Here is a 26,864-nt window from a genome sequence, read left to right as displayed (position 1 = left end):
ACACACTGCATTCTCTTCCATGTACGCACATCACCATCTTTCAGTGCAGAGTACGATTCAAAAAGCCATTCCACGTTACGCATAAACCACGTTACGCATAAATCATATAGCCTACTACCATGTCAATACACAAAGTAGAAAATCATTACATGTAACGCATTATATTGTGCCAAGCAAATACCACCCCATATGTGTTTGATGCACATACAGTACCAGAAACCGCAATTAGCCGTGCTAATGTTGGAACACATTTCCTCAGTGTATCAGCATATTGAGAACAAAATAGGCACTGACACTACCCATAGCCACATAGGTTTTATTTGTCGAAAATAATGTTGCCCTGTGAGTTGGATGACACATCGAAATGCAGGCTAATTGGCATATATTTTGCCTATATGTCGATGTGTCATTGACCGGGCTAGCATGCTAAGCATTACACTAGGAGCGAAGCACCATCACACTTAAGCATTCGTTTCATTAACATATTAGTTTTGTTAGACAAGATCATAGACTGTATTGGACAATATAGTTTACATACGAAATGTTCAATTCCATTTACAAACGTATCACAAGTAACAAGAAAACGTAAATGGAGGAAATTAGAATGTTTGGGGTCAGATGAAAAAAATCTTCTACACCTTCAAACGTCTCCACCTTTCAAAGGCATCCCAATAAAAATCCTTGTTTTGTTCCTGGCTTTGTCATGAATAAGTTGAGAATCGCAATGACACCTTTTAGATTTACTAAGGTCTGACATGTTTAGTAACTTTACCAGTGGCAGGCGCTCGACGAAGAGGGCGGTGCCTAACTGGTAACCTGGATGTGACACACTCACGGACTTTCTAATTGGTCAAACGGTGGAGGGCGGGGCATCAAAATTAAAACAATTTTGAAATGAGCTTATCGCGGCTGAACTACCGTTATCAGTTATAAAGGTATTCGAAAAGAACATGATTTATTCATGCCTTTTGGCATCTCAGGGCCATTTTAATGATGACTTGACATGAAATTATTACATACGGCACCTTTAATATATATATATATATATATACGTATGTATGTAAGTATGTTTGTATATATATATATATATATATATATATATATATATATATATATATATATATATATATATATATATATATATTAAACTTGTTATTCATATTTAAGGGGTCATATTTTATTAAAATATACAAATATATATGTTTTTATTCAGGCGGTCAAAGGGTCTATTTAAACTTAGGTCAGCATTAACAAATAGTGATATTTTTCATTTTTGATTAAAACATGCATTAAAATACTATGAAACACTACACTTCTCTTTTGTAAAGTAAATCTGAACAGCCAATATGGGCATCTACATCAACTATAATAATCAGGGGTGTCAAACTCAAATACAGAGTGGGCCAACATTTAAAACTGAACAAAGCCACGGGCCAAGGTTGAACAAATTAACCTTTTAATAGGGACCCAAACAAGTTTTGCATTGAATATTGAACAAGCAAGGCTTATATAACTTTATAGTGACATGCAAAATCGAGTTTCAAATAATAATAATTCAAAAATATCAATGGCAAAGCAAATACAATTTAAATACAAATTGATTTCCTCTTTTCTATTTTACGAAAAAACATTAAATATCAACATTAACTTTTTCCACAGGCTAATAAATTTGAAAATAAAATAACAATGAATAAATCAACCATTCAGGCATTTTTACTGCTCAGTTGCGACACACTGATCTAATCTGATGTGCCCAAGCCAGATACCTGGCATCTTTTCTGGGATGCTAGTTCATTAATTTCGGGGCTCAGGTGGGCGGGGTTGGCGGGCGGGGTTTGGTGGTAGCGGGGGGTGTATATTGTAGCCCAGAAGAGTTAGTGCTGCAAGGGGTTCTGGGTATTTGTTCTGTTGTGTTTATGTTGTGTTACGGTGCGGATGTTCTCCCGCAATGTGTTTGTCATTCTTGTTTGGTGTGGTTTCACAGTGTGGCGCATATTTGTAACAGTGTTAAAGTTGTTGATCAAGTATGCGTAGCATTCACTTATGTGTGTGTAGAAGCCGCATCTATCATGTGACAAGGGCCGGCACGCTGTTTGTATGGAGGAAAAGCAGACGTGACGACAGGTTGTAGAGGACGCTAAAGGCAGTGCCTTTAAGGCACGCCCCCAATATTGTTGTACGGGTGGAAATCGGGAGAAATTCGGGAGAATGGTTGCCCCGGGAGACTTTCGAGAGGGGCACTGAAAATCGAGGGTTGGCAAGTATGAGTATTAGCGGTGAATGCGGCGGCACCGCCGCTGTATAATACCGGCGGGCCAGCTCTAATGTTAATTTGATATTGCCTCAAGGGCCAAATGAAATTACACGGCGGGCCAAATTTGGCCCGTGGGCCAGAGTTTGACACCCATGAACTATATGATTTGCCTGAGAAGCTGGACAGGACAAAAAAATATATATAAACTATGAAATCCTTTCTTTAAACGACTGAAAATGATTGTAAATTAATATTATTAAATATGTAGTTTGGATTGTATTATACGAATAAATCAATAATTGAATTATTAGTATATGTTTTAAATGATTGACATTATTAGTATATGTTCATATTGAGGGGATCAAGGGGTCTATTTTGACTTAGGTCGACATTACCAAGAATGGTTCCTTAAAAAGTGCAAGCTATATAGTTTGTGGTTACATGTTTGCAGCAGTTAGCAAAGAGTAGGCTATACGAGAAATTAAGTGTTGCAAAGTGCCTGTGGACGTGTTCAATAAGTCAATTAGGCCCAACTTTTTGGCTAAGACTGCAAGTTGAGGTTCATCTCATGCCAAGATGGAGGACTCCCTGCAGGTCGGAGGACGGGAGACAAACTAACCTTTTGAAGACAGCAAAGCGTGCGATGTGAGAGAAAGTCGAAAGCAGGCTACTGAAGCAGGTGTGTTTTTTTTTTCTTTCTTTGTTGTTGTTTTTTGTGGTGTCCTTGCAGATTATTGCTTTGCGGCTCCGAGAGGATTAATTAGATTCAGAAAACAAATTACTTCTGCTAATCATTCAATAAAACCCTCACATGGTCGCCGACTCTCTCTTGAATATTCAAGCAGCCTCCCTCCTGTCCTGCTCTCACAATGAAAACGAAGTTATAATCAAAGTAAGATAATTAATCATATGAATTCATTAACCCCAATGGGAGAATCAATCTATCCCAGCAGCTCTGTGCTCCGTGACGTCGATAGCCCTTGCTGAGAAAAAAACAAACCTAACAAAAGAAGCAACAGCGCTAACTTGATCATAACGTATTGCCGCTGCTTCTCCCGCTTTTTCTCGCCATAATCGAGTGAGCGGGCCGGTTTATGTCGGGAGTGAAAGAAAAGCCTCACGCAGACCTCAGAGGGACGCCTCAAACACTTGGTGAAGCAGCCCCTCCCCATGTGTCCACGCGTGTCCTCTACCGCCCAACTGAAATGAATAGAGGGGCTATTACATGTAATTCATCGCCTGAGCCTGGAGATCTAATGATTTCTCCCTCCCTGTTCTACACTTACTTTCAAATTGTTGCCATATTTCTTCCACAAAGCCAGTTAATGTGACAGCTCATCAATAAGCTGGCTCAGCAATAAGCGCTAAGACCTTTGCATTATGTTTTAATTCGTCCTGCGCCGGTCGGCTTTATGCGGGGGGGTTGGAAATGGACAGAAGCTTGTCGTCGCTATTTAATACCTAAACCCCCGTGCCCCTCTTCGGAACGGAACCTCTCTGGTTTAGAGCCACCGAGCAGCCGCCAGAGAAAATGTTATTTCTGCTCATCGCGCGTCCTAACTCCTCGCTAACGTTAGATCGATGGAAATGGAATAAAGCTGTTAGAAATCCCTCCGAGGAATGAAAATTGTCCTTTCACTTATTGAGTTTTAACAGCAGCTTTCTCCTGCCGTCTAAAGCTGATTGAACACGAGCACCTGCAGGAGTACACAGTGCACTTTTTGTCCTTCATGTTTAAAAGTCAGGCAACTAAAAACTCTGAAACCCTCTAAAGTTTAATGCCCCTGAGGTCGTACAATGCGGAATTGGACGACAGTTTTCCAGAAAAAATAGCTCTAAAATTGATAATCCAAGAGTTTTGTGGGATTATTTTACCCTTACAAATTATTAGGGGGGGTCAATGAGTAGTTGACTCCGATTCGGATAGAGGAGTCCGATCCGACCATGGGGCGGTATTGCTCGGTTGGTAGAGTGGCGGTGCCAGCAACTTGAGGGTTCCAGGTTCGATCCCCGCTTCCGCCATCCTAGTCGCTGCCGTTGTGTCCTTGGGCAAGACACTTTACCCACTTGCTCCCAGTGCCACCCACACTGGTTTAAATGTAACTTAGATATTGGGTTTCACTATGTAAAAGCGCTTTGAGTCACTAGAGAAAAGCGCTATATAAATATAATTCACTTCACTTAATTCACATCAACCGACCGCACAGTGAAATCGTCGGACATATTGAACAGTACTCAAGGGAGGATGTTCCGCCAGCCAGATGAGGGCTGGCTGGCGTAGGTGGAGCGCTAATGTTTTTATCATAGCTCTGTGAGGTCCCGTTACTAAGTTAGCTTCAATGGCGTCGTTAGCAACAGCATTTTTAAGCTTCGCCAAGCTGGAAAGCATTAACCGTGTATTTACATGTTTATGGTTTAATAGTATTGTTGATTTTCTGTCTATCCTTCCAGTCAGGGGTTTATGTATTTTGTTCCTATCTGCATTTGAGCCCGATTTTATCACGTTAGCCCCGTAGCTAAGTTAGCTTCAATGGCGTCGTTAGCAACAGCATTGTTAACCTTCGCCAGGCTGGAAAGCATTAACCGTGTATTTACATGTCCATGGTTTAATAGTATTGTTGATCTTCTGTCTATCCTTCCAGTCAGGGATTTATTTATTTTGTTTCTATATGCAGTTAAGCACGATGCTATCACGTTAGCTCCGTAGCTAAAGTGTTTCGCCGATGTATTGTCGTGGAGATAAAAGTCACTGTGAATGTCCTTTTCGCGTTCTCGACTCTCATTTTCAAGAGGATAAAGTATCCGAGGTGGTTTAAAATACAAATCCTTGATCCACAATAGAAAAAGGAGAGAGTGTGGAATCCAATGAGCCAGCTTGTACCTAAGTTACGGTCAGAGCGAAAAAAGATATGTCTTGCACTGCATTCTAGTCCTTCACTCTAACGTTCCTCATCCACGAATCTTTCATCCTCGCTCAAATTAATGGGGGTAATCGTCGCTTTCTCGGTCCGAATCTCTCTCGCTGCTGGTGTAAACAATAGGAAAATATGAGCAGTCCTTCCTCCGGTGTCGTCACGCTACTTCCGGTAGGGGCAAGGCTTTTTTTTATCAGAGACCAAAAGTTGCGAACTTTATCGTCGTTGTTCTATACTAAATCCTTTTAGCAAAAATATGGCAATATCGCGAAATGATCAAGTATGACACATAGAATGGATCTGCTATCCCCGTTTAAATAAAAAAAAATCATTTCAGTAGGCCTTTAAAGTTGGCAGGAAAATGGCGCCCCGTAGTCAAGTCAGGGGTTTTGGACCAATCATTTAGGAGATAGCCCTGGGCATATTCTCTCTGATTTGTCAAAAGCCCCTCACGTGACTACAGAGCGCCATTTTGCTGCCAACTTTCAAACCCGGTTGGTCATACGCTCTCTATACATGGCTTTGCCAATAGTAGTACGCAGGCTCCATCTCATGGTACGCCAAAGTTTCACTTTAAGTACAGCATTTTATTTTCCTATATTCAAACAGTGTTTATTTTCAAACTGTGTGTAATGTTAATGGCCAAAAATATTAAATATATTTGTTAAAAAAAAACTCTTTCTTGTTTTTAAAGAATACCTAGGCCTACTAGACTACTGTATTTTAATGTTGGGCATTATGGTGGTACGTGGAGATCCAAGTTTTTTTTTTCTGAGGTGGTACTTGGTGAAAAAAGTTCAACTAGCTCAAACTGTTGCCTGTATTAATCTTGTACTACTTTAAAACATAACTATTATTAATACTTGTAAACTATACAACAAAACAGGCAAACTTTTAGGTAACATTTTACTTGCATTTCACATGTAAAAATGAGTTAATGTAAAACTACTGTACATAATGTATGCAACTGATACTGTATTGTGCTGAGAAGACAGATAATTTCCTATTTCGCATTAAGTTACAGTTCTATACTGTTCATCTTTGTGGCGATTACCTCTGTGTAACAAAATTAATTGGAAAAAGCTAAACACAATTTTGGTTGCAGTCCAAGTGTACTGCAAACTTTAGTTAGTTAATTAATTGCAGCGTTAATTCCGTGTTTTGTTTTTTTGTCACAGCTTTCCTTGCATTATTTTCAGAACTTTTTAATGTTTCTTCTTGCTATTTTGCAAGGTAAATTTCCGAATGAAGAGCGAGTCTCATGAATATTTCATTGTAGGGAAAAGACCCATCGTCTTTAAATGCAAACAGCACAAACCCTGAAGGAAAATACCCCAGAGGGATGCTGGTTATTAAACCGGCAGTTGTTCCAAGTCTTCAGACCATCACCATTGCATCCTGAATACTTGTAGACTTGAGATAAGGACTTGCCTGCCTTTTTATGGAGGAACATTTTCTTTCTTTTAGCTTCATTTTTTAACCTCAGCACGAGTTTCATGCTATTAACTTCAAGAGGAAGAGGCTGAATATGGCTTTGCTTATTTAGCTTGAGAGCATGCGGTGTAAACATGACGTTTATGGATGGACTCTGTGGAGTTGCATCACATTTTTGGAACACTTTTGGACAATCTTGCTGCACGTCAGCGGCTGGCTGTGCATTGTTTCCGGGGAAAACTAATGGAGCTAAGAAACGATAACTTTGAGCGTGCAAGACGCTGGTTGTGTGCTTTATTTAATTATTTCTGCTCCTCCACAAGCTGAGACACCGGCCATGAATAATTGCTGTCTTCTGAGGCGTGCCCTGCTCTTAGCACTGGTATTAGGCACCAAGGCTTGGTCAAAAGAATACTGATTATGAGGAATGAATCGCAAATATTTCAAAGAAATTCCTGCTTCGCAAGGTCATGGCTAATTAGCAAAGCCACGAAGAAGAACTGGCGTGAGCGAGGACATGTTTACGTACACTTTGATGACATTGCACAGGCCTTTGGCGCTTAGGGGAAGACTTATTATTGCCATTACGCCTGACCAGGCGCACGCTGCAACACTTAATCAATACAATGAATCACAGGCAACACTACAGGCTTCAGTCTGGCATCATTCACCACAGATTAGGAATCTTTATCTTTGCTCCCGATTTACACCCTCGAGGTCAACAACTGTCAGTAGGCATAGTGGATCTAATTATACTATTTATGAGAACCATCAGGTCTGCTTTATCAAAAATGTATTGGCTAATAATCCTGCAAGCTTTAATAAATGCCTCAATAAGCTACATGGCCACGCGTATAAAAGGCTATGCCTCACATAACCGCAACCTTTTTATTGCCACACTGCATATCTTCTCAAGGGGCGATGATATTGAAATTAAACTTGGATATACTTTAGTCAGTGCACAGCAGTATAGATTTACTGTCCACCGAAAATGAGTCAATACACAGCCAATATTGTGTAAAAAGCTGGCAACGCAAGTTAATTGTCTACAGTCAAACATGGTCTGGGGCTGCATGGGTGCAGATGGAGACATGACTTCCAACATGTACTGTGGCATTTTGAAGCAGCATTTTAGGAAATTGGGTCTCATGACATTTTTCCGACATGATAAGGAGCACAAAAACACCTCTCGATGATAGTGCATCCGGAAAGTATTCACGGCGCTTCACTTTTTCCACATGTTATGTTACAGCCTTATTCCAAAATGGAATTAATTAATTTTTGTCGTCAAAATTCTACAGACAATATCACATAATGACAATGTGAAAAAAAAAATTGCTAATTTGTTAAAAAAAATCACATGGCCATAAATATTCAGTCTTTGCTCAATAATTCGTTGATGCACCTTTGGCAGAAATTGTGGCATCAAGTCTTTTTGAATGCACTGTGACAAGCATGGCACACCTATCTTTCACCCATTCCTCTTTGCAGCAAGAGTCGAAGAGGATGCCAGAAACAACCAGTACAACTCTAGTGAATTCTTTATTAACCAGCGGAATTGTAGATTTTTGCCATTTTACCTCTCCAACATGAGATTATGCACTTTGTGTGTGCGTTTTGATCATGCGCCTCGGCTCTGTAGTCACACTTAGATGAAAGAGCGGTATCGGTACTTTTCAAAGGTGGTATAGTACCAATTTTAATTCATTAATACCCCGATACTTTATTAGTATACCGAACAACCCTAGTAGGAGACTCTTTTTTTTGTTAACGCAGGCAGGATGGGGAGAGAGTCTGTTGAAACAAAAAGTGCTCTTGGCGTTCCTAACGGTCTTTTTTTTTTTTTTTCCATACTAAGCCTGAAGCAAGCCAGCGTCATCTCACAAGATCCTCGGGTGCTTTGAATATCAATAAAGTGACCTCATAGTGACTGATTGTCGGTAATTCTTAGCTCTATTTTTTTAATGCCTCACGATCGACTGACACACTCTACGAGATCGACCTAACTGGCACCCCTGCCTTTAACAGTTTCAAACCTACGTTTTCCTCGTGGTGAAAGATAGCTTGGCCTATATGTGTATATTGTAGGAATGTGCCGATCAGGGTTTTATGCTGCCGGATACGATACCCATCATCCGACATGCAGTAACTGTAAATGTCTCTATGGTGAGAGTTGTTGACAGTTTAAAAATATAAACCTTATTCTCTCTTTTTACATACAATTGTTTAAACAAAAGTAGCTCAATAGTACACAATAACTAAGCAAAAAGTAATTCAAATCCTTTGGTTTTTGCCCTCAAAGCCCTCCATGTCAGGGAAATTAGTTTTTCACTGACTTTTAACAAAAAAACACAAAACAAAATATCAACCGAATCACTCTAGTATATAGATTACAATAGAATTCCTTTTATTGTCACTACACACATGTACAATTAGATTAAAAGCAACTCCAGTATCAGTGCGTCAATAAAACATAGAAAGGAAAGAAAAAGAAAAATAGTGCAAAAGGAGGTAAGGTCCTGTCCTGAGAACAAATGTTCTGAATGTCCATCCATCCCATCCATTTTCTACCGCCTATTCCCTTCGGGGTCGCGGGGGGCGCTGGAGCCCATCTCAGCTACAATCGGGCGGAAGGCGGGGTACACCCTGGACAAGTCGCCACCTCATCGCAGGGCCAACACAGATAGACAGACAGCATTCACACTCACATTCACACACTAGGGCCAATTTAGTGTTGCCAATCAACCTATGTGTTGTTTAAATATTATACTATATACATATAATCAATCATATGCTGATAATACCCTTGATGTCGACACCACCAATTTATAAATCAATATATTGTCGTGTACTGACTGTGACAATGCTCACACACCAACAGTTGTTATATTATCCTCTCTCTAGACTCTTAGTAATGTACAGTAATTGTTAATTTCCTGTTAATAGCTGCTTACTTTCTGTTGTAACGTGGTTCCATTTACACTTTTTAAACTTTACTAAGCACTTATTTCTTGGTGTTGTTTAAATCTAGCTTACAGTTAGCTTAGCTATTAGTATGCCTGGTCGGGACTTGCTCTCGGTGTGTAACATGTTAAGCCTCATCTTCCCGTGATAATGTTACTTAATAATGATACTAAAAATACATAAAATTCCATTTTATTTGCTGTATTGGAGGTGATTGTTATTAGCATAGGGGAGCGGCTCCTCACTGTATACGGAAACACATAATTAGCTGCTAGCCGCTTGACAGCTGGGGGACTGTAAACAAATCCAGTGTCAGCCACTGGGGAATCGACATTAAAAGGGATTAGTGGCGATCATGTATTTTTTTTCAAAAATCTTCCGATACTGATCGGTAGCTGATTGATCGGCACATCCCTAGTAAATGAGTAGGTTGATTATAAAGAATAAGAAGGATAGTGTCAAAAAGTGAGGAGAGAAACGAATGAAAGTGTATGATATGCTATTTTCCCATGTTACAAGCTGCACAGTCAAAACTACGTGTTTCCTTGGCACAGGCGGACACGTTTATTAAAAAGACAAAACGTCATGGGGCTGGAAGCGCTCCATGCTTGTTTGCTTTCATCTGGAGCTTGTGAAATGAGCTGGTAATAAATCAAGAAGACACATGAAAGCAGATAGCGTAGCATCCTGCGACTGGGGACGACGTAAAGGAGTCTGATATCCAGATTCCCTCAAGATATACTCGGAGAAGCTCAGCTCCTCTTGCGTCGCGGCGCAACACAAACAGACATCAGAAGATGATGAGTATCCACTATTGTGCGGAAGCCTCTTATCCAAAAGAGCGATGTAGCGGGAGAGAAAAATAAGCGAAATGGAAACAAAAGATTTGAGAAGGGAGAAAGGAAGAGAGTTACTTCAGCTTTAAGAGTAGGTGGGGGGTCTGCCAGCTCTTCTGCATATTGCTTAACACAGCACGTTAGATTTAAATTGATATGTCAGTCAAATTCACTGAAGTCTTGAGTTAGCGTAGCAGACGTGGCGCTGGGTCAGCGTTATCGTAGAGGGATACGGAGACAGAATCAAAACAGCCATTTGTCCAAACAATGGTAGTTTTTTTTTCAGCAGGCTTTTTGTTCAGCTCTCATTACATTTAGAACGTTCTAGCTTTTCTGTTAAAAGGGGTAGTAAACCTGCTGGGGCTTTTTATTGCTTCACGTAGCTCCAGAAATTCCTTCCTACTCATTCTTTTCTCTAAAGGCATCAGCTGGTCCCTCCTTCTGTCCTTTCATCAATCTGTCTGGTCTTTCATCAGGCTGTATGTACATCTGTCTTTCAGTCAGTCAGTCATATGGACGGCTCCAGGATTTTTTCTCTCCTGGGGCGCTTGACCGATTCATGGGAGGGCTAGGAAAAGTTTGTATTTTTTCAATAAAATCCAGCTTCCTCCCACCTCCAAAGACATGCACCTGGGGATAGGTTGATTGGCAACACTAAATTGGCCCTAGTGTGTGAATGTGAGTGTGAATGTTGTCTGTCTATCTGTGTTGGCCCCTGCGATGAGGTGGCGACTTGTCCAGGGTATACCTCGCTTTCCGCCCGAATGCAGCTGAGATAGGCTCCAGCACCCCCTGCGAACCCGAAAGGGACAAGCGGTAGAAAATGGATGGATGATAAAATCACACACAAGTGACGCTGGCAAAAATATTTCACTTGCAAATGTTACAGATTCAGCAATGGACGGTGCTCATGCCCTGCTTAATAACCACAAAATGCATCCAAAATGTTGAAAGTGTCTTTGCATAAGTCATTAAAACAGACAACTATGCATTGACAATATTGTTTTGGATCACTAAAATTACTAATAGTCTAATTAATATTAGGCCTATAGGCTATAAAGTGCAGCCGCATAGTCGCAACAAGTGTGAACAACTTAATTTAGAAATGAGTGTTCTTTTTGCATTTACACTGTGATTGGGCGGCCAAAAGATGGAGCTGGACTTTTGATAGGCGTTTGGAAAGATAGCCCTGGTTGCATGATTGGCCACAGAAAGATGGACTCAGCCCGGTGACATCATTAGAATAGATGGACTCGTGGAGACGATTGGCTGCTACGAAGCTGTCCCGTTTTGTGGGCGGTCTCATCTATTTATACCATGTATGGACAATCCGCGGGTCCTTTGGAGGACGTACAAACCCCGTTTCCATATGAGTTGGGAAATTGTGTTAGATGTAAATACAAACGGAATACAATGATTTGCAAATAATTTTCAACCCATATTCAGTTGAATATGCTACAAAGACAACATATTTAATGTTCAAACTGATAAACATTGCAAATAATCATTAACTTTAGAATTTGATGCCAGCAACACGTGACAAAGAAGTTGGGAAAGGTGGCAATAAATACTGATAAAGTTGAGGAATGCTCATCAAACACTTATTTGGAGCATCCCACAGGTGAACAGGCAAACTGGGAACAGGTGGGTGCCATGATTGGGTATGAAAGTAGATTCCATGAAATGCTCAGTCATTCACAAGCAAGGATGGGGCGAGGGTCACCACTTTGTCAACAAATGCATGAGCAACTTGTTGAACAGTTTAAGAAAAACCTTTCTCAACCAGCTATTGCAAGGAATTTAGGGATTTCACCATCTACGGTCCGTAATATCATCAAAGGGTTCAGAGAATCTGGAGAAATCACGATCCCTCAGGCTGTACTGCATAAACAAGCGACATCAGTGTGTAAAGGATATCACCACATGGGCTCAGGAACACTTCAGAAACCCACTGTCAGTAACTACAGTTGGTCGCTACATCTGTAAGTGCAAGTTAAAACTCTCCAATGCAAGGCGAAAACCGTTTATCAACAACACCCAGAAACGCCGTCGGCTTCGCTGGGCCTGAGCTCATCTAAGATGGACTGATACAAAGTGGAAAAGTGTTCTGTGGTCTGACGAATCCACATTTCAAATAGTTTTTGGAAACTGTGGATGTTGTGTCCCCTTGGACCAAAGAGGAAAAGAACCATCCGGATTGTTATAGGCGCAAAGTTGAAAAGCCAGCATCTGTGATGGTATGGGGGTGTGTTAGTGCCCAAGACATGGGTAACTTACACATCTGTGAAGGCGCCATTAATGCTAAAAGGTACATACAGGTTTTGGAGCAACATATGTTGCCATCCAAGCAACGTTACCATGGACGCCCCTGCTTATTTCAGCAAGACAATGCCAAGCCACGTGTTACATCAACGTGGCTTCATAGTAAAAGAGTGCGGGTACTAGACTGGCCTGCCTGTAGTCCAGACCTGTCTCCCATTGAAAATGTGTGGCGCATTATGAAGCCTAAAATACCACAACGGAGACCCCCGGACTGTTGAACAACTTAAGCTGTACATCAAGCAAGAATGGGAAATAATTTCACCTGAGAGGCTTCAAAAATGTGTCTCCTCAGTTCCCAAATGTTTACTGAATGTTGTTAAAAGGAAAGGCCATGTAACACAGTGGTGAACATGCCCTTTCCCAACTACTTTGGCACGTGTTGCAGCCATGAAATTCTAAGTTAATTATTATTTATTTAATATAAAGTTTATGAGTTTGAACATCAAATATCTTGTCTTTGTAGTGCATTCAATTGAATATGGGTTGAAAAGGATTTGCAAATCATTGTATTCCGTTTATATTTACATCTAACACAATTTCCCAACTCATATGGATTTGGGGTTTGTATGAAAGAGGCAACATTGTTTTATAAATATTTCCGCAATGCCTCCACCATTTGATTTCCCATTTTTGGGACTTATGCACAACAGCAGGTAAGAACATTTGGTTTTGCATCATAGCATCATCTAAAATGCTTTGGGGGCTCAACTGAGGCTAAACAGATTTCTGACAGGGCCAAAAAGATGTTCTCCTTACTAAAATGCAACTCAATTATAGAATGATAAACATGTATTGATCATAATAGCTTTGCTGTTAGACAATTGGCAGTGTAATATATATTTTTACCCTTTGTCGTCTTTTTGAAAAATGATATCGTCCTTTAGTCCTTAAGTGCTTTTTTTCAACACCAGAGTGACATTAACAGTGAGCCAGCCAACCGAGACAGCCAACAATAATCAAAGTTCCCCATATCCGGAAACATCTCGGTGCCTTATTACTGCAACACCTCGGTGACCCGCTTCTGAAGGATGTGCTCGGCCATGCCAACTCCTGCTCCATTATGTTGAAGGGTTCAGCAAAAGTCCTTCAATTGTTCGACAATATCCCCAGTGCGAGGGAGTCGTTCTTTTGTGACGATAACATCTTTTTGGCATCTCTGGGCTCTTTGGTTGCCACTATGATAGACGCTAGTGACTTTTTTTGAAATCCTTTCTTGGAGAAGCTCTTCCCACAAGGGACAGTTGGAACATGGTTAGCTAAAATATGTTGTCAGCCTTGTAGAGGATTAAAGAAACATACCAATACATGACGCGATCATGACCTTTCCCGTAGCACTGAATTATATAGAGGTGGTTGGGGCACATTGATGATTTTACAGTACATACTGGTTCAAGAAACAAGGGTCATGAATGGTCCTCCTTTTCAAAAACAACTTGTTAGCATACTGATATTATTTTGTGAGTGCTTGTCTATTCTATTTTAGGTAAATATATTGCAGTGGCGGGCCATGCGTTTCCCACCTACGCCTTTAGTGATGTCCGACTTCAATGATTACCTCTCAAAATACCATCATTTATGTCACCACCTGACCATTGCTTGAGAAATACTATACAAGAACACATTTGCGCCCTACTGTGCATTGAAACACCTCAACCATGTACAAAACGGTTTTTTTTGTGGCGCATTTAAAAATCAATAAACCCGCTTCAGCAATTAAAGGCCTACTGAAATGACATTTTTTTATTCAAACGGGGATAGCAGATCCATTTTATGTGTCATACTTGATCGTTTCGCGATATTGCCATATTTTTGCTGAAAGGATTTAGTAGAGAACATAGACGATAAAGTTTTGGTCGCTGATAAAAAAGCCTTGCCTGTACCGGAAGTAGCGTGACGTCATCCCCACCTTCTACCATCCTAGTCACGTCCGTTGTGTCCTTGGGCAAGACACTTCACCCTTGCTCCTGATGGCTGCTGGTTAGCGCCTTGCATGGCAGCTCCCGCCATCAGTGTGTGAATGTGTGTGTGAATGGGTGAATGTGGAAATACTGTCAAATCGCTTTGAGTACCTTGAAGGTAGAAAAGCGCTATACAAGTATAATTTATTTATTATTTATTTATCACAGGTTGAAGGGCTCCTCACATTTCCCCATTGTTTACACCAGCAGCGAGAGCGATTCGGACCGAGAAAGCGACGATTACCCCATTAATTTGAGCGAGGATGAAAGATTCGTGGATGAGGAACGTGAGAGTGAAGGACTAGAGTGCAGTGCAGAACGTATCTTTTTTCGCTCTGACCGTAACTTAGGTACAAGGGTTCATTGGATTCCACACTCTCTCCTTTTTCTGTTGTGGATCACGGATTTGTATTTTAAACCACCTCTGATACTATATCCTTTTGAAAATGAGAGTCGAGAACGCAAAATGGACATTCACAGTGACTTTTATCTCCATGACAATACATCGGCGAAACACTTTAGCTACGGAGCTAACGTGATAACATCGTGATTAAATGCAGATAGAAACAAAACAAATAAACCCCTGACTGGAATGTGTTGTCCCGGACGAGCCCCCAAATTGTTGCGTTGACCAGCATTCCTCCAATGGGGAATTCAAATTGCTAGTCTCTCCCAGATTCTTTTCATGGCAATAAGCTGATGTTTATATTCAATCAACAGGCAGTAGTTGGTATTTTGTGGTTTATTCTCCAAGCTTAGAGGACAAACGTGAGACCCATCCAGCACACCCGCGTTCCCTCGCCCGGTCTAGCTCGGTCTCTTTTCCAACTCTCGGAAGTGCTGTGATTTTCTCCTTCCTCCCCCTCCCCACCTGCTGTTTCCCCAGTCTAGCTGTGCTCCTTATCTTAGGAATGTAATGGCAGTCTCAACAAAGAGAATAAACAGCGCTCTGACTCTAACCAAGGACACTCGAATCCAAGCACTTTGTACCACACGGGACATTAGCTGATGTAAATATGACTATAGGAATTTTTAGAAAGAAGTAACACTTAAATATGGATATGATTCTGATCTGCTTCCCACAAATGATAGACAGAAGATCAACAATACTATTAAACCATGGACCTGTAACTACACGGTTAATGCTTTCCAGCCTGGCGAAGCTTAACAATGCTGTTGCTAACGACGCCATTGAAGCTAACTTAGCTACAGGACCTCACAGAGCTATGCTAAAAACATTAGCTATCCACCTACGCCAGCCCTCATCTGCTCATCAACACCCATGCTCACCTGTGTTCCAGCGATCGACGGAGCGACGAAGGACTTCACCCGATCATCGATGCGGTCGGCGGCTAGCGTCGGATAGCGCGTCTGCTATCCATCTCAAAGTCCTCCTGGTTGTGTTGCTGCAGCCAGCTGCTAATACACCGATCCCACCTACAGCTTTCTTCTTTGCAGTCTTCATTGTTCATTAAACAAATTGCAAAAGATTCACCAACACAGATGTCCAGAATACTGTGGAATTTTGCGATGAAAACAGAGCTTTTTGTATTGGATACAATGGTGTCCGAATATTTCCGTTTCAACGATTGACATCACGCGCATACGTCATCATACATAAACGTTTTCAACCGGAAGTTTCGCGGGAAATTTAAAATTGCACTTTATAAGTTAACCCGGCCGTATTGGCATGTGTTGTAATGTTAAGATTTCATCATTGATAGATAAACTATCAGACTGCGTGGTCGGTAGTAGTGGGTTTCAGTAGGCCTTTAAAACATGTCTTGTGTGGTACTGTCAAAATTTAAACTGCAAAAAACATGTTAAATGTGAAAAAATGAAGACATATTTTGAATTTCAATTTGTAGCACCTATTCCATGCCATATAAGCCAGTCGTACCCCTCGTAGTCGGCTGATTCGAATGGAAATGGCGGGCATTTCCCCATTTCATCGCCGGAATAGCTGAGTTAGCTTCCGGGGTTGGCCGACATCGTCTCACAAGATTAATTTTCTCTTTAAATATCCTTCTTGAAAATGGCCTTGCAAATATATATCTGCCACCTAATCAATGTTTTGTTGTCCTTCTCTGCTAGCCCAGTATGCCTACGGCGCAACACTTCCTGCTTCCTGCTAAATTGAAACTTGTGAACGGATACTCACTTTGGAATGACAAGTGAGTATCCAATCACAGTCTCGTTAACATAAGGGTCCTTAGATTGGCTACTGTCAACAACTTGTGATCTGATTGGCTATCGCAACTGTCTATCAACTGTACCTGTTTTCAAATTAATCCGCTAACAGTCCCGGTGAATATCTAATCATAGGACGCGTAAATGTCACGTTCAACGTGATGCCAGCTAGAAGGCCTAACTGACAACTTGTGATCTGATTGGCTATCGCAATTATCTATTAACTGTATGTGTCCGTTCGCTTACAGTGCACGGACGCCCGCATTGTTGATTCTGAAGGCCTCGGGCAGATTTGGTACAGCATGGCAACATAAGCCAGCTGAATTCTGATTGGATACAAACTTAACCTAAAAACAACAGGAAGGAGCATAATATGACATGAAGAGAATATGAGTACTTTTAGATATTTGGGGAAAGTTAATTAAATACATTTATCTTTAATTATGAACATGATTTCTTGTTATGTTAGGCTAGCAGAGAAGGCCTTGCTGGCCCTGACAGCCCACCACTGCTATATTGTATGTTTTCAGACCTTGATTTTTTAATTTGCATTGAATAGCACATTATTGCATTGCACATAATATTTAAATAGTTATATAGTGACATTTTAAGTACATCATATTGGCAAATAAGTAAAATGAAATGTTTGTTTAAAAACACATGATGGACAAACGTGGAAAGTTACAGTAGTAATCACTCTAAATTGCATTTATTGGATTGTCCTTATCGAATAGTCACAAATAAGCTAAAGGCATATACGTTAAAGTTATTGCCGGAAAATAGGAACTGAGTTTTGCTACTTTAATTTTGTTTACAGAACTCAGCTGAGATCGGTGGTAAGTGGTAGAAAATGGATGGATGAATTGATGAATATATTTATACTGTATATATGTTTCCCCTTTGGACCTAAAAAATGCTGTTTCCAACAAGTCACGTTTTTGTTAGTAGAGTTTTGGTACAATTTTCTTCTAAATAATTCTGTGACCATGACGACAATAAGACATTACCCAAAAACGTACATAGTATACACTAGTGTAGTAGTTTAATTATCTACACTCCAACCCTTGTATTGTGGATTTTAATTAGGGCTGTACAGACACAACTTTTTCCACTTCCAATACGATACTGATATTGGAGACTTAAGTTTTAGCTGACACAATGTTGATCAGCTCAGCACGAATCGGATATACTTTTATTTTGTATTGGGAATGATGGAAAGGACTTGATCAAGTGAAACTACTCAGAGAACAACGGTAGTTATGAAAAACCCTGACATATTTATTATTAACTGTTTGGAATTGACTTATGCGAGCTATAAACGGAAGTTGAGTGGTAATTGTATTTTGGTGACACCTAGTGACCAAAATAATTCATTACGTGCTTATGACGCAGTAAGTTGAATGACGCTAACACATTTGTTAATGATTACATTCTAATACGCTTCTGCCTTGGAGACTTTGTATCTGTAAGTAATATGGAACTATGATCATTTGATTCTTGTTTAAATTGACAAATGTGCTGTTTGAGACTGCAATATTGTTTAATTAACCACACTTATAACGTACGTCTGGTTTGTGTGCTATTGTGTGATTAACTGTTGTGGAGCTGCTAGCTCCTAGTAACCTACAGCCTACAATGCATATCTTTTCTAAATGACTTGACTAAAATATAAGAAAAGACCAACATTGTGTGCTTATTGGAGGACATTTAGATGTTAAATCTGGGGTACTTGATTCTTGTGTCACCAGGCAGAATTCAAACTGTAAATCCCCCCCCCACTCTGCGCACCTCGCTGATAGTCCCTTTGTCTCCTCTTCTCTGAAAGTGCACGAAATCTGCTTGTATAGGTGGGCTGCAATCCCGTAACCTTGAGGCACATCCGGGCATTTCTGGGTTTCAGACGAAGCTCTAAGCCCCATTAGGCTAATGTTTATTAACTTGAATCCGTAGAGATTTAGGCTTATTTTCAAAGGTTTAGAGGCAAATATAAAAGCGATAAAGAATTTTTTTTTTAAATGGGATGGAGTGGATTTTTAAAAAGAAAAAAAAAAGATTGAAACCAATTATCATTGCCAAGAGGTTACTACTACCTCACTTAATTTGACACTCACGGTATTTGGAGAAAAAAATATTGGAGGCACATCATGTCTTCACATCTGAAGGGTTCACAAATTAAGCATTTGTCTGTGAAAGACAAAGTTGGATTTATTTGTGCATCGGTAAGTAACGTATTTGATTGCCATAACGAGTGCCGTGCTGCTGTGATCGTGACGCTAATGAGAAAAACGATAAGTTTGTTTGAAGTTGATTTCCTGCTAGAAAATAACTCATCTACAATTCATGTCTGCAGTTGTTTGTAAGCTGTGAAGTTAATATACTGTCTCATTATTTAGCTGTATATGTCCCTCTTGTTCAGAAATGTTTGCTAGTGATATCAAGATTCAGTATATGCTGTTGAGTCTACGAAAGATTTATTCATCTAGTTTATTAATACTATTAACGATATTTTCCTGATGTTAACAAATATCACCAAAGACATTATAATGTGGTCATCCGTGTCGAATAAAGCACTCGGCTTTCCTGCCCAACAACAGCTAAGCCTTTAGTTTCGGTTATGAAAATCGACAACAAAAATATGATGGATTGGACACAACAATTAAAATATTTATTACTAGGACTTAACATGATGTTAGTTTATTTGCACAACCAGGTCTTCGTAGTTATATTTAGGCATAGCAACCACAAAAGTGTGATCTCTTGTCTTTTCCTTATGATTAGTTCTGCTTTTAAACACTACTAATATGGTAGAGAATAAACTCGATTGCATCACAGAAAGTTTATCAAACAAACATTTTACAAAGTGATTGCTGCAGACACAAGCGGTCCGACTGTATTCCACAAGATGATGAAAGTGATATTTTGAAGAGCCATTTTCTTCGACGCACTTCCGTTTTTACCTGACTTTATTTCCTTGATGAGCCACTTCTTTCGGGACTCTATGAAAGCTATTTCCTATCTCTCTATTTGAACAACTGGAACACCCAAGAACAGAACAGCAACGACTTTTCTGCTCAAACTCTACACTCACTCTCACTTGTTTTAATGCTACGCTCATGCTGCTTGACCATCGTGTGAATTAAGCCGTGAAGAAAAACAGATGAGACGTCATATGCAACTCTCCTATTGGAGCGCTTATATCAGAGGTTTTAGATGCGCAGCGACATAATTACTTGTTTTTTGCTGATATCGTGCCGATATCAGATACCATTTTTGGATGACCTCTAATTTTAATACAGTACAAAGAACTAATTAATTAATCAAGTTTAGAATAAGTAAATGCAAAATGTAGTACACCACTTGCTGAAAACAGCAGAGGCACTGACAAGTCAGTCTCAACTAGTTTGCTGTGTAAATAACGACAATATGACATCATATATAAGAAGTTGACTCCCAATATTACAGTTAATTTGCTGAATACAACACTGGTATCGAAACAGGAGCGCAAAGGATTCAGAGAAAGCTATTAGCCATAATCGATCAGGACTTGAAATGCATAATTATTAGCCTCCATGTCATCAACTTGTGCTGGAATGATAGTCACAAAACAGGAAGCGACCCCTAATAAAAATTATGAATAATAACGGTCAAATCCTCATTCTAAATAACAACCCATTCTTCACAAGATCCTTGATTCAGCTTAATGCTACATGAGGTGTATAAAGTAAAGTTAAAGTACCACTGATAGTCACACACACACTAGGTGTGGTGAAATTACCCTCTGCATTTGACCCATCCTCTTGTTCCACCCCCTGGGAGGTGAGGGGAGCAATGAGCAGCTGGGTGGTCGTGCTTAGGAATCATTTTGGTGATTTAACCCCCAATTCCAACCCTTAATGCTGAGTGCCAAGCAGGGAGGTAATGGGTCCCATTTTTATAGTCTTTGGTATGAACTCACGACCTACCCATCTCAGGGCGGACACTCTAACCACAAGGCCACTGAGCAGGCTTTGTATAATATACTAAGTATAATAACCAATCTAAAACATTGAGTGAGTAAAAGGGGTTATTTGAGTGTCAGAATAATTCCGAGATTGAACACAGCATTAAGAGTCATGATGAGGCGTCTCGGGGGGGACAGACATTTGCAACTGGACATGACATTTACTTCTTTGAGCTTTCAAGGCTGAGAAGTACTGACGTCTTAGGGCTACCAAGGGCATAGCCAGTTTAAACAGCAGCACTGGCACTGAGTACAATGACACAGTCTCACAATATTCTTTAGAAGATGAACTATTTCATCAAGGCAGTGAGGTGAATGAAGTGACTGATGAGCCAGCGAAGTGAAGCACGTGTCATTAAGCTAAAGATTAAGCGTGTGAAGGTGGGGATGGTGCATGTGGTCATACCGTACCTCTGTTTCCAGTGACTGTGGGGTCTGAGGCGTGGGTGCCGACTAGAGCGGTGGAGTCTGGGGGGATGGCATGAAAGGGGGGTGTGGTGGATGGAGGCAGAGTGGTGGGGGCTTCTGGTGGATGGGACAGACAAACACATATAGACAAGAAAAAACAATGCAACAGAAACATGAATTGAAAATGGGAGCAATAAGATACTACACAGCAAAGCATGATAAGCAATGGGACAAATAAAATGTCATAAACAATCAAAATAATAGGGATGGGCATGGGTTGTTTTTTACTCTCAATATTAGACAATATTATTTTTCTACCAGAAAACACTATGAAAAAGATGAGTCGTCCTTTATTCAGGGTTTAGACTTGCAATACACAGATGGTGCCAAATGATTTCTCTCCAATAGTCAGATGTTTTCTTCCTGTCACTCACATAGCCAAGACACTTTTTTTTTTATTTGACTGTTTAAAAAACATTTTTCCAAAATTGTGTTTTGAAAAAGAGGGATTGTCTTATAAGAGTTGTGTTGCATTCAAGTCCAGGGGTTCTTAACCATTTTCACCTCGGGGTCTATTTTTTCCACTACATAGGGGCCTGGGACCCACTCAAATATTAAGACCTAATTAGCAATCTTACTCTTAATTTTGATTGTATTCAATACTCATATCTAACCTACTTACAGTTTACACCAGGGGTCCCCAAACTTTTTGACTCGGGGAGAACAGATTTTTTTGAAATAATAATAAATAAATACAATTAAAACATTTTTTTTTTTTTTTCACTTGGGACTTTCCGTGGGCCAGATTTTGGGGATCCCTGGTTTACACCCTTGTCAAATTAAATGAAATAATGCGTTAATCCCAAAGATTATTATTTATTTAACATATACACCTTAGGCTTAGGTCAGGCTGATTAGAAAAATAAGTCCTAACCAAATATACTGCTTTAGACGGGACTCATAAATAACTGAAAACATGTTTATCCACAATTATGTGTGCTAAAAAATAAACACAACTAATAATGAATATTCTTAAAATTAAAGTGCAAATGAAAATACATCTTCACCACTTTGGTCATAATTTTTTAGCTTAATACATTGCTCTATGACTTTAGGTCACGACCTCTTCTATTTTTTTGAGATTGTCATTACTGCCACACGTGGTAAAAATATGTATTACAACCGAGTAACGTGCGTCCCATACTAACCAGAGCTGAGAAATAGATATTTTTTGGCGGTCCTCTAGTTAAGTTAAGAAACACTGCGGTCGTCAACCCTTTTGAATTGGTTGCTGATTGAATTGATATTGAAGAAACTGAGGCATATTGGAGTGCATTACTTGGCTGCAACCAGCACAGGTGCTGTGGATTAGTTCATTCAAAACTAGTTTCCAAGCTAAAGAAGCCCAACTTTGACTATACCCTGTAGAACGTTGATATAGATTAAGAAATGCCTTAATTTTGGCACAATGTTATTCTGATCGATAAAATGTACTTCAATATTAATTGGTTATAAATAAGTATAACATGTAAAAACAAATCAATTGATTTTCCCAATTAATCAAACAAGGAAATGTTGTCCAATGCCCATCCCTACAAAACACAGGAATGTACTTTGATGAATACATACAGGAATGTACAAAAATAATGGTGCAAAACAAAACTGTGCTGTTTGTTGGCTGATGTGTGTGGATTTCCTCTCCCAACATTGAGACAGTTATTTTGTATCCAGCAATAAGATTCAAAACTAAAACCGAAAAAAAACAGTAAAGACACTGTTATAGAGTCATGGCTGCAATATATTCCTAGCGGTGTTTTATCCAAGGCTGTGGTAAAATATTAATGGGACGAAGGGATTGGCAGTGAAGCGTTGTTTGACAAAGTTAATGAGGTTACACCGCCACCTTGTTTGTGTCACTCTGATTTTTATGGCGAGCTGGAGGTTTTTTTAATTGGCCGTGCGACAAGGCAACGCGTCCTGGGTGCCTCCGTGACTTTTCAGCCTGGGCGAGAATCACTAAGCAGCGAGAGAAAGTGAGCAAAAATGTCTCCTCGCTGCAGAGGAACCATTAAAAAGGTATTTTCCAAGAATTATGGCAGCAATTGTAAAAGGCTAAAAGGTGTGCTAATCACTAATGAATGCTGGGAACAGAGCAAGTGCCATTTTCAGAGACACAAGTCATAAATCTATTTTGTACTCTTTGACCCTACCGACCTCCAGATGCCTTTCCTGTGGTGGGGGGTTTGTCCCCCCCACCACACCCATTACTTTTATTAAGGGCATCGGTTATTCTTGCTGGTACATTGGGATAGCATTTTAAGGAATGTTAGGCTCTAAGACATTTTGTGGAGTAATGAATAAGCAAACTAATATGGACAAGCTGTGTACCACCCCTGAATTAAATAAACAAGGCTTTGTTTGTTGATGCCCTGCACTAACAAATCAACTTTCTAAGTTGTATGAAACTCTACATATCTTAAAAGGATTTTGTACAAAATGCCACAAATGGTTAAGCGCTATCATTTGTTCAGAACATGTGCAAAATTCATTAAATACAATTACATCAAATACATAACGATACAGTCGTTCCTCGCCACATCGTGCATCAAAGTTTGCGGCTTCACTCGATCACAGATTTTTTTGGGGTTTATTTCTTTATTTTGTAAAGTAAATAGCATGGGTTTATACCTTAAATGAAACATTATTTAAGCTTAAAAATAGCTAAATGAACTAAAAATAATATCAATACTACACTAGTATTGGCCACGAGATGAGACCAAACCAATCGGAGCACGCTGTTTATTATCGTGGCTGCTGATTGGCTCAGCCTCAGGCAGCATTACTATATTGGATTAAGTGTAAAGGTGACTATGTTGGTGTAATTTAATGTCTAGAAAACACTCGTAATGTTAAAAAAAATTTTATTTAGAAGGTTGTAAACTGTTTTTTCTTATGCTTTAGCTATGTTGAATTTATAATTAAGAATACCTACTTCGGAGTAATTAATTTACCACAGTCAGGCACGGAACCAATTAGCAGAAATAAACAAGGAACTACTGTATACATATACAAAACCAGTGAAGTTGGCACGTTGTGTAAATCATAAATAAAAACAGAATACGATGATTTGCAAATCCTTTTCAACTTATATTCAATTGAATAGACTGCAAAGACAAGATATTTAATGTTTGAACTGAGAAACTTAATTTTTCTTTGCAAATAATCATTAACTTAGAATTTAATGGCAGCAAGACATTGCAAAAAAGTTGGCGCAGGGGCATTTTTACCACTGTTACATGGCCTTTCCTTTTAACAACACTTAGTAAACGTTTGGGAACTGAGGAGACCAATTTTTTAAGCTTTTCAGGTGAAATTATTTTTCATTCTTGCTTGATGTACAGCTTAAGTTGTTCAACAGTCCGGGGGTCTCTGTTGTGGTATTTTAGGCTTCATAATGCGCCACACATTTTCAATGGGAGACAGGTCTGGACTACAGGCAGGCCAGTCTAGTACCCGCACTCTTTTACAAAGTGCAGAATGTGGTTTGTCATTGTCTTGCTCAAATAAGTAATTTTGTGATTTTCTTTTTTACTAAGTTGCATTGTACTAAAAGTAGTATAATACAGAAAATCAAATGACAGACAATAGTCATGAAATAATGCTACATAATACTATATGCGTTTCAAGAAAAAAATTGCAGAAATAATTTGTTTAAAATTTCAACATAAAAATATGAACAATTAATACCATAATAATATAATAAATACAAATAAATTATTGTTAATCAATAGAATGAATTAAAACACAATAATACAATTGATTGTATTTAGTTATCTATTCTTTGTAAATGTATTTATTGAAAAATCTTTGATATTTTTTAAAAGATGAGGGCATACGCTACTTTTTTATATAACAGCAAATCTTCACATCTGCATTAATTTTTGCACATTTCCTACTAAATTGTCAATTAAACAAGCTCCAAATGGAATCAAACTGGAGTTACGTCATAGATCAATGTTTTTAATTAGTCAATCAGAAGATACAACAAGGTGGTGAATATCCTATTCATCAATCATAATATCAAGTGTACTTTTAGAGTAACACATTATATTCTTTATCCAAAACAAACATTATTGGCAACACTAAATTGGCCCTAGTGTGTGAATGTTGTCTATCTGTGTTGGCCCTGTGATGTGGTGGCTACTTGTCCAGGGCCGCTTTCCGCCCGAGTGCACCTGGGATAGGCTCCAGCACCCCCGCGACCCTGAGAGGGACAAGCGGTATAAAATGGATGGATGGAAACAAACATAAAATATAACAAGATAAAAGAGCAGCATTACCTTTACATAGAAAGCATGCTGCTATGGCACTGATGACACCCTGCACTTCATGAACTATTGATACCAACCTTGGTTGCATCCTAGAACAGCCTCATTATGTCCTTATTATCTTTTATTACCACGGATATTTAAGACCATATGAGATATCTCTATTAGTCGGCCACGGCATATTGAATATTGTGCTTATTGCAAAATAAAAACACCCCACTAGGTGCCTGTCGCAATAATAAAGCAATATTTATCGTACTACTCAGGGAAATTCTCTCTCTGCTTTGTTGTCCCCTCATCCTGCACTCACTAAGCTCCTGAAAGAAAAAGGAAAAGCGACTTAATACTGAGGGACAAACGGCTGAGGAGACACAGGGAAAAGAGGGAGGATGAGCTATCCGTTTTCCCTGACACTGATTCACTTCATCCTCCACTTCCTCTGGCGTTACCAGGAATGACTTATCCTTTGTGGCGATATTACTGACATCACAGCACTAAATTACACATGCATGCATGCACACACACACACACACACACACACACACACACACACACACACACACACACACACACACACACACACACACACACACACACACACACACACACACACACACACACACACACACACACACACACACACACACACACACACACACACACACACACACACACACACACACACACACACACACACACACACACTGACTACGTCAACCTTACCCATAGGGGACTATCAGGTTAAACTGCTAAAAAAGGACCTCTATTTTTTAATTTTTCCAAATGGCCACCAACAGAGTTTTCAATGTCTTTAAGATGTTTTATCATACTATTACTGAAAAGGTACCATTTAATTAATTTTAAAGAAGTTGCCAAGAGGGGGCTTTGGTCTTTGAGCGATGCCGGGCTATCAAAAAGTGGACCTCCATATACTGCAGTGAGATTATACCCGTTCTTTTACCTAAAGAGTTTCATCACTTTCTTTCTTTCAAATTGCTAAAGTACCAATATTTTTATCATTGTCTACACAACTCTCTACACTACAAATGTTATATAATAATAATAATACATATTATGGTCACATTTGAGCATGAATCATGTTTTGTATGCAATTCATGAGTAAAACGGCTGCCTGCACTAATAAAGTTTGCAGTGTTGGTGACGCAATTCACTATAAATAAGCTTTAATGGTCGACTCGACTGGGATTTGAACCCATTACCGCTTATTGGGAGTCAACTGTATAAACCACTGAGC

At 39.5% G+C, this 26,864-nt stretch overlaps 1 protein-coding gene across 5 annotated transcripts in view; it reads right to left on the bottom strand.

The window, feature by feature from the left end:
• The window catches only part of cadm2a (cell adhesion molecule 2a), a 599,539-nt gene that overhangs the window by 18,119 nt on the left and 554,556 nt on the right, over positions 1-26,864 (bottom strand). For 2 of the 5 annotated variants that reach the window (XM_062048684.1, XM_062048687.1), the window contains exon 8: positions 21,285-21,398. The exons of 1 other annotated variant lie outside the window; for it this stretch is intronic. In XM_062048684.1, coding sequence (XP_061904668.1) covers positions 21,285-21,398 — 114 coding nt within the window. Of the gene's footprint in view, positions 1-21,284; positions 21,399-25,364; positions 25,546-26,864 lie in introns of those variants that run through there. 2 more of the 5 variants (XM_062048685.1, XM_062048688.1) reach the window with 2 other exon arrangements.

This window comes from Entelurus aequoreus, linkage group LG05 (genome assembly GCF_033978785.1).
Source record: "Entelurus aequoreus isolate RoL-2023_Sb linkage group LG05, RoL_Eaeq_v1.1, whole genome shotgun sequence".
NCBI lineage: Eukaryota > Metazoa > Chordata > Actinopteri > Syngnathiformes > Syngnathidae > Entelurus > Entelurus aequoreus.
This window is presented reverse-complemented; position numbering and strand designations above follow the sequence as displayed.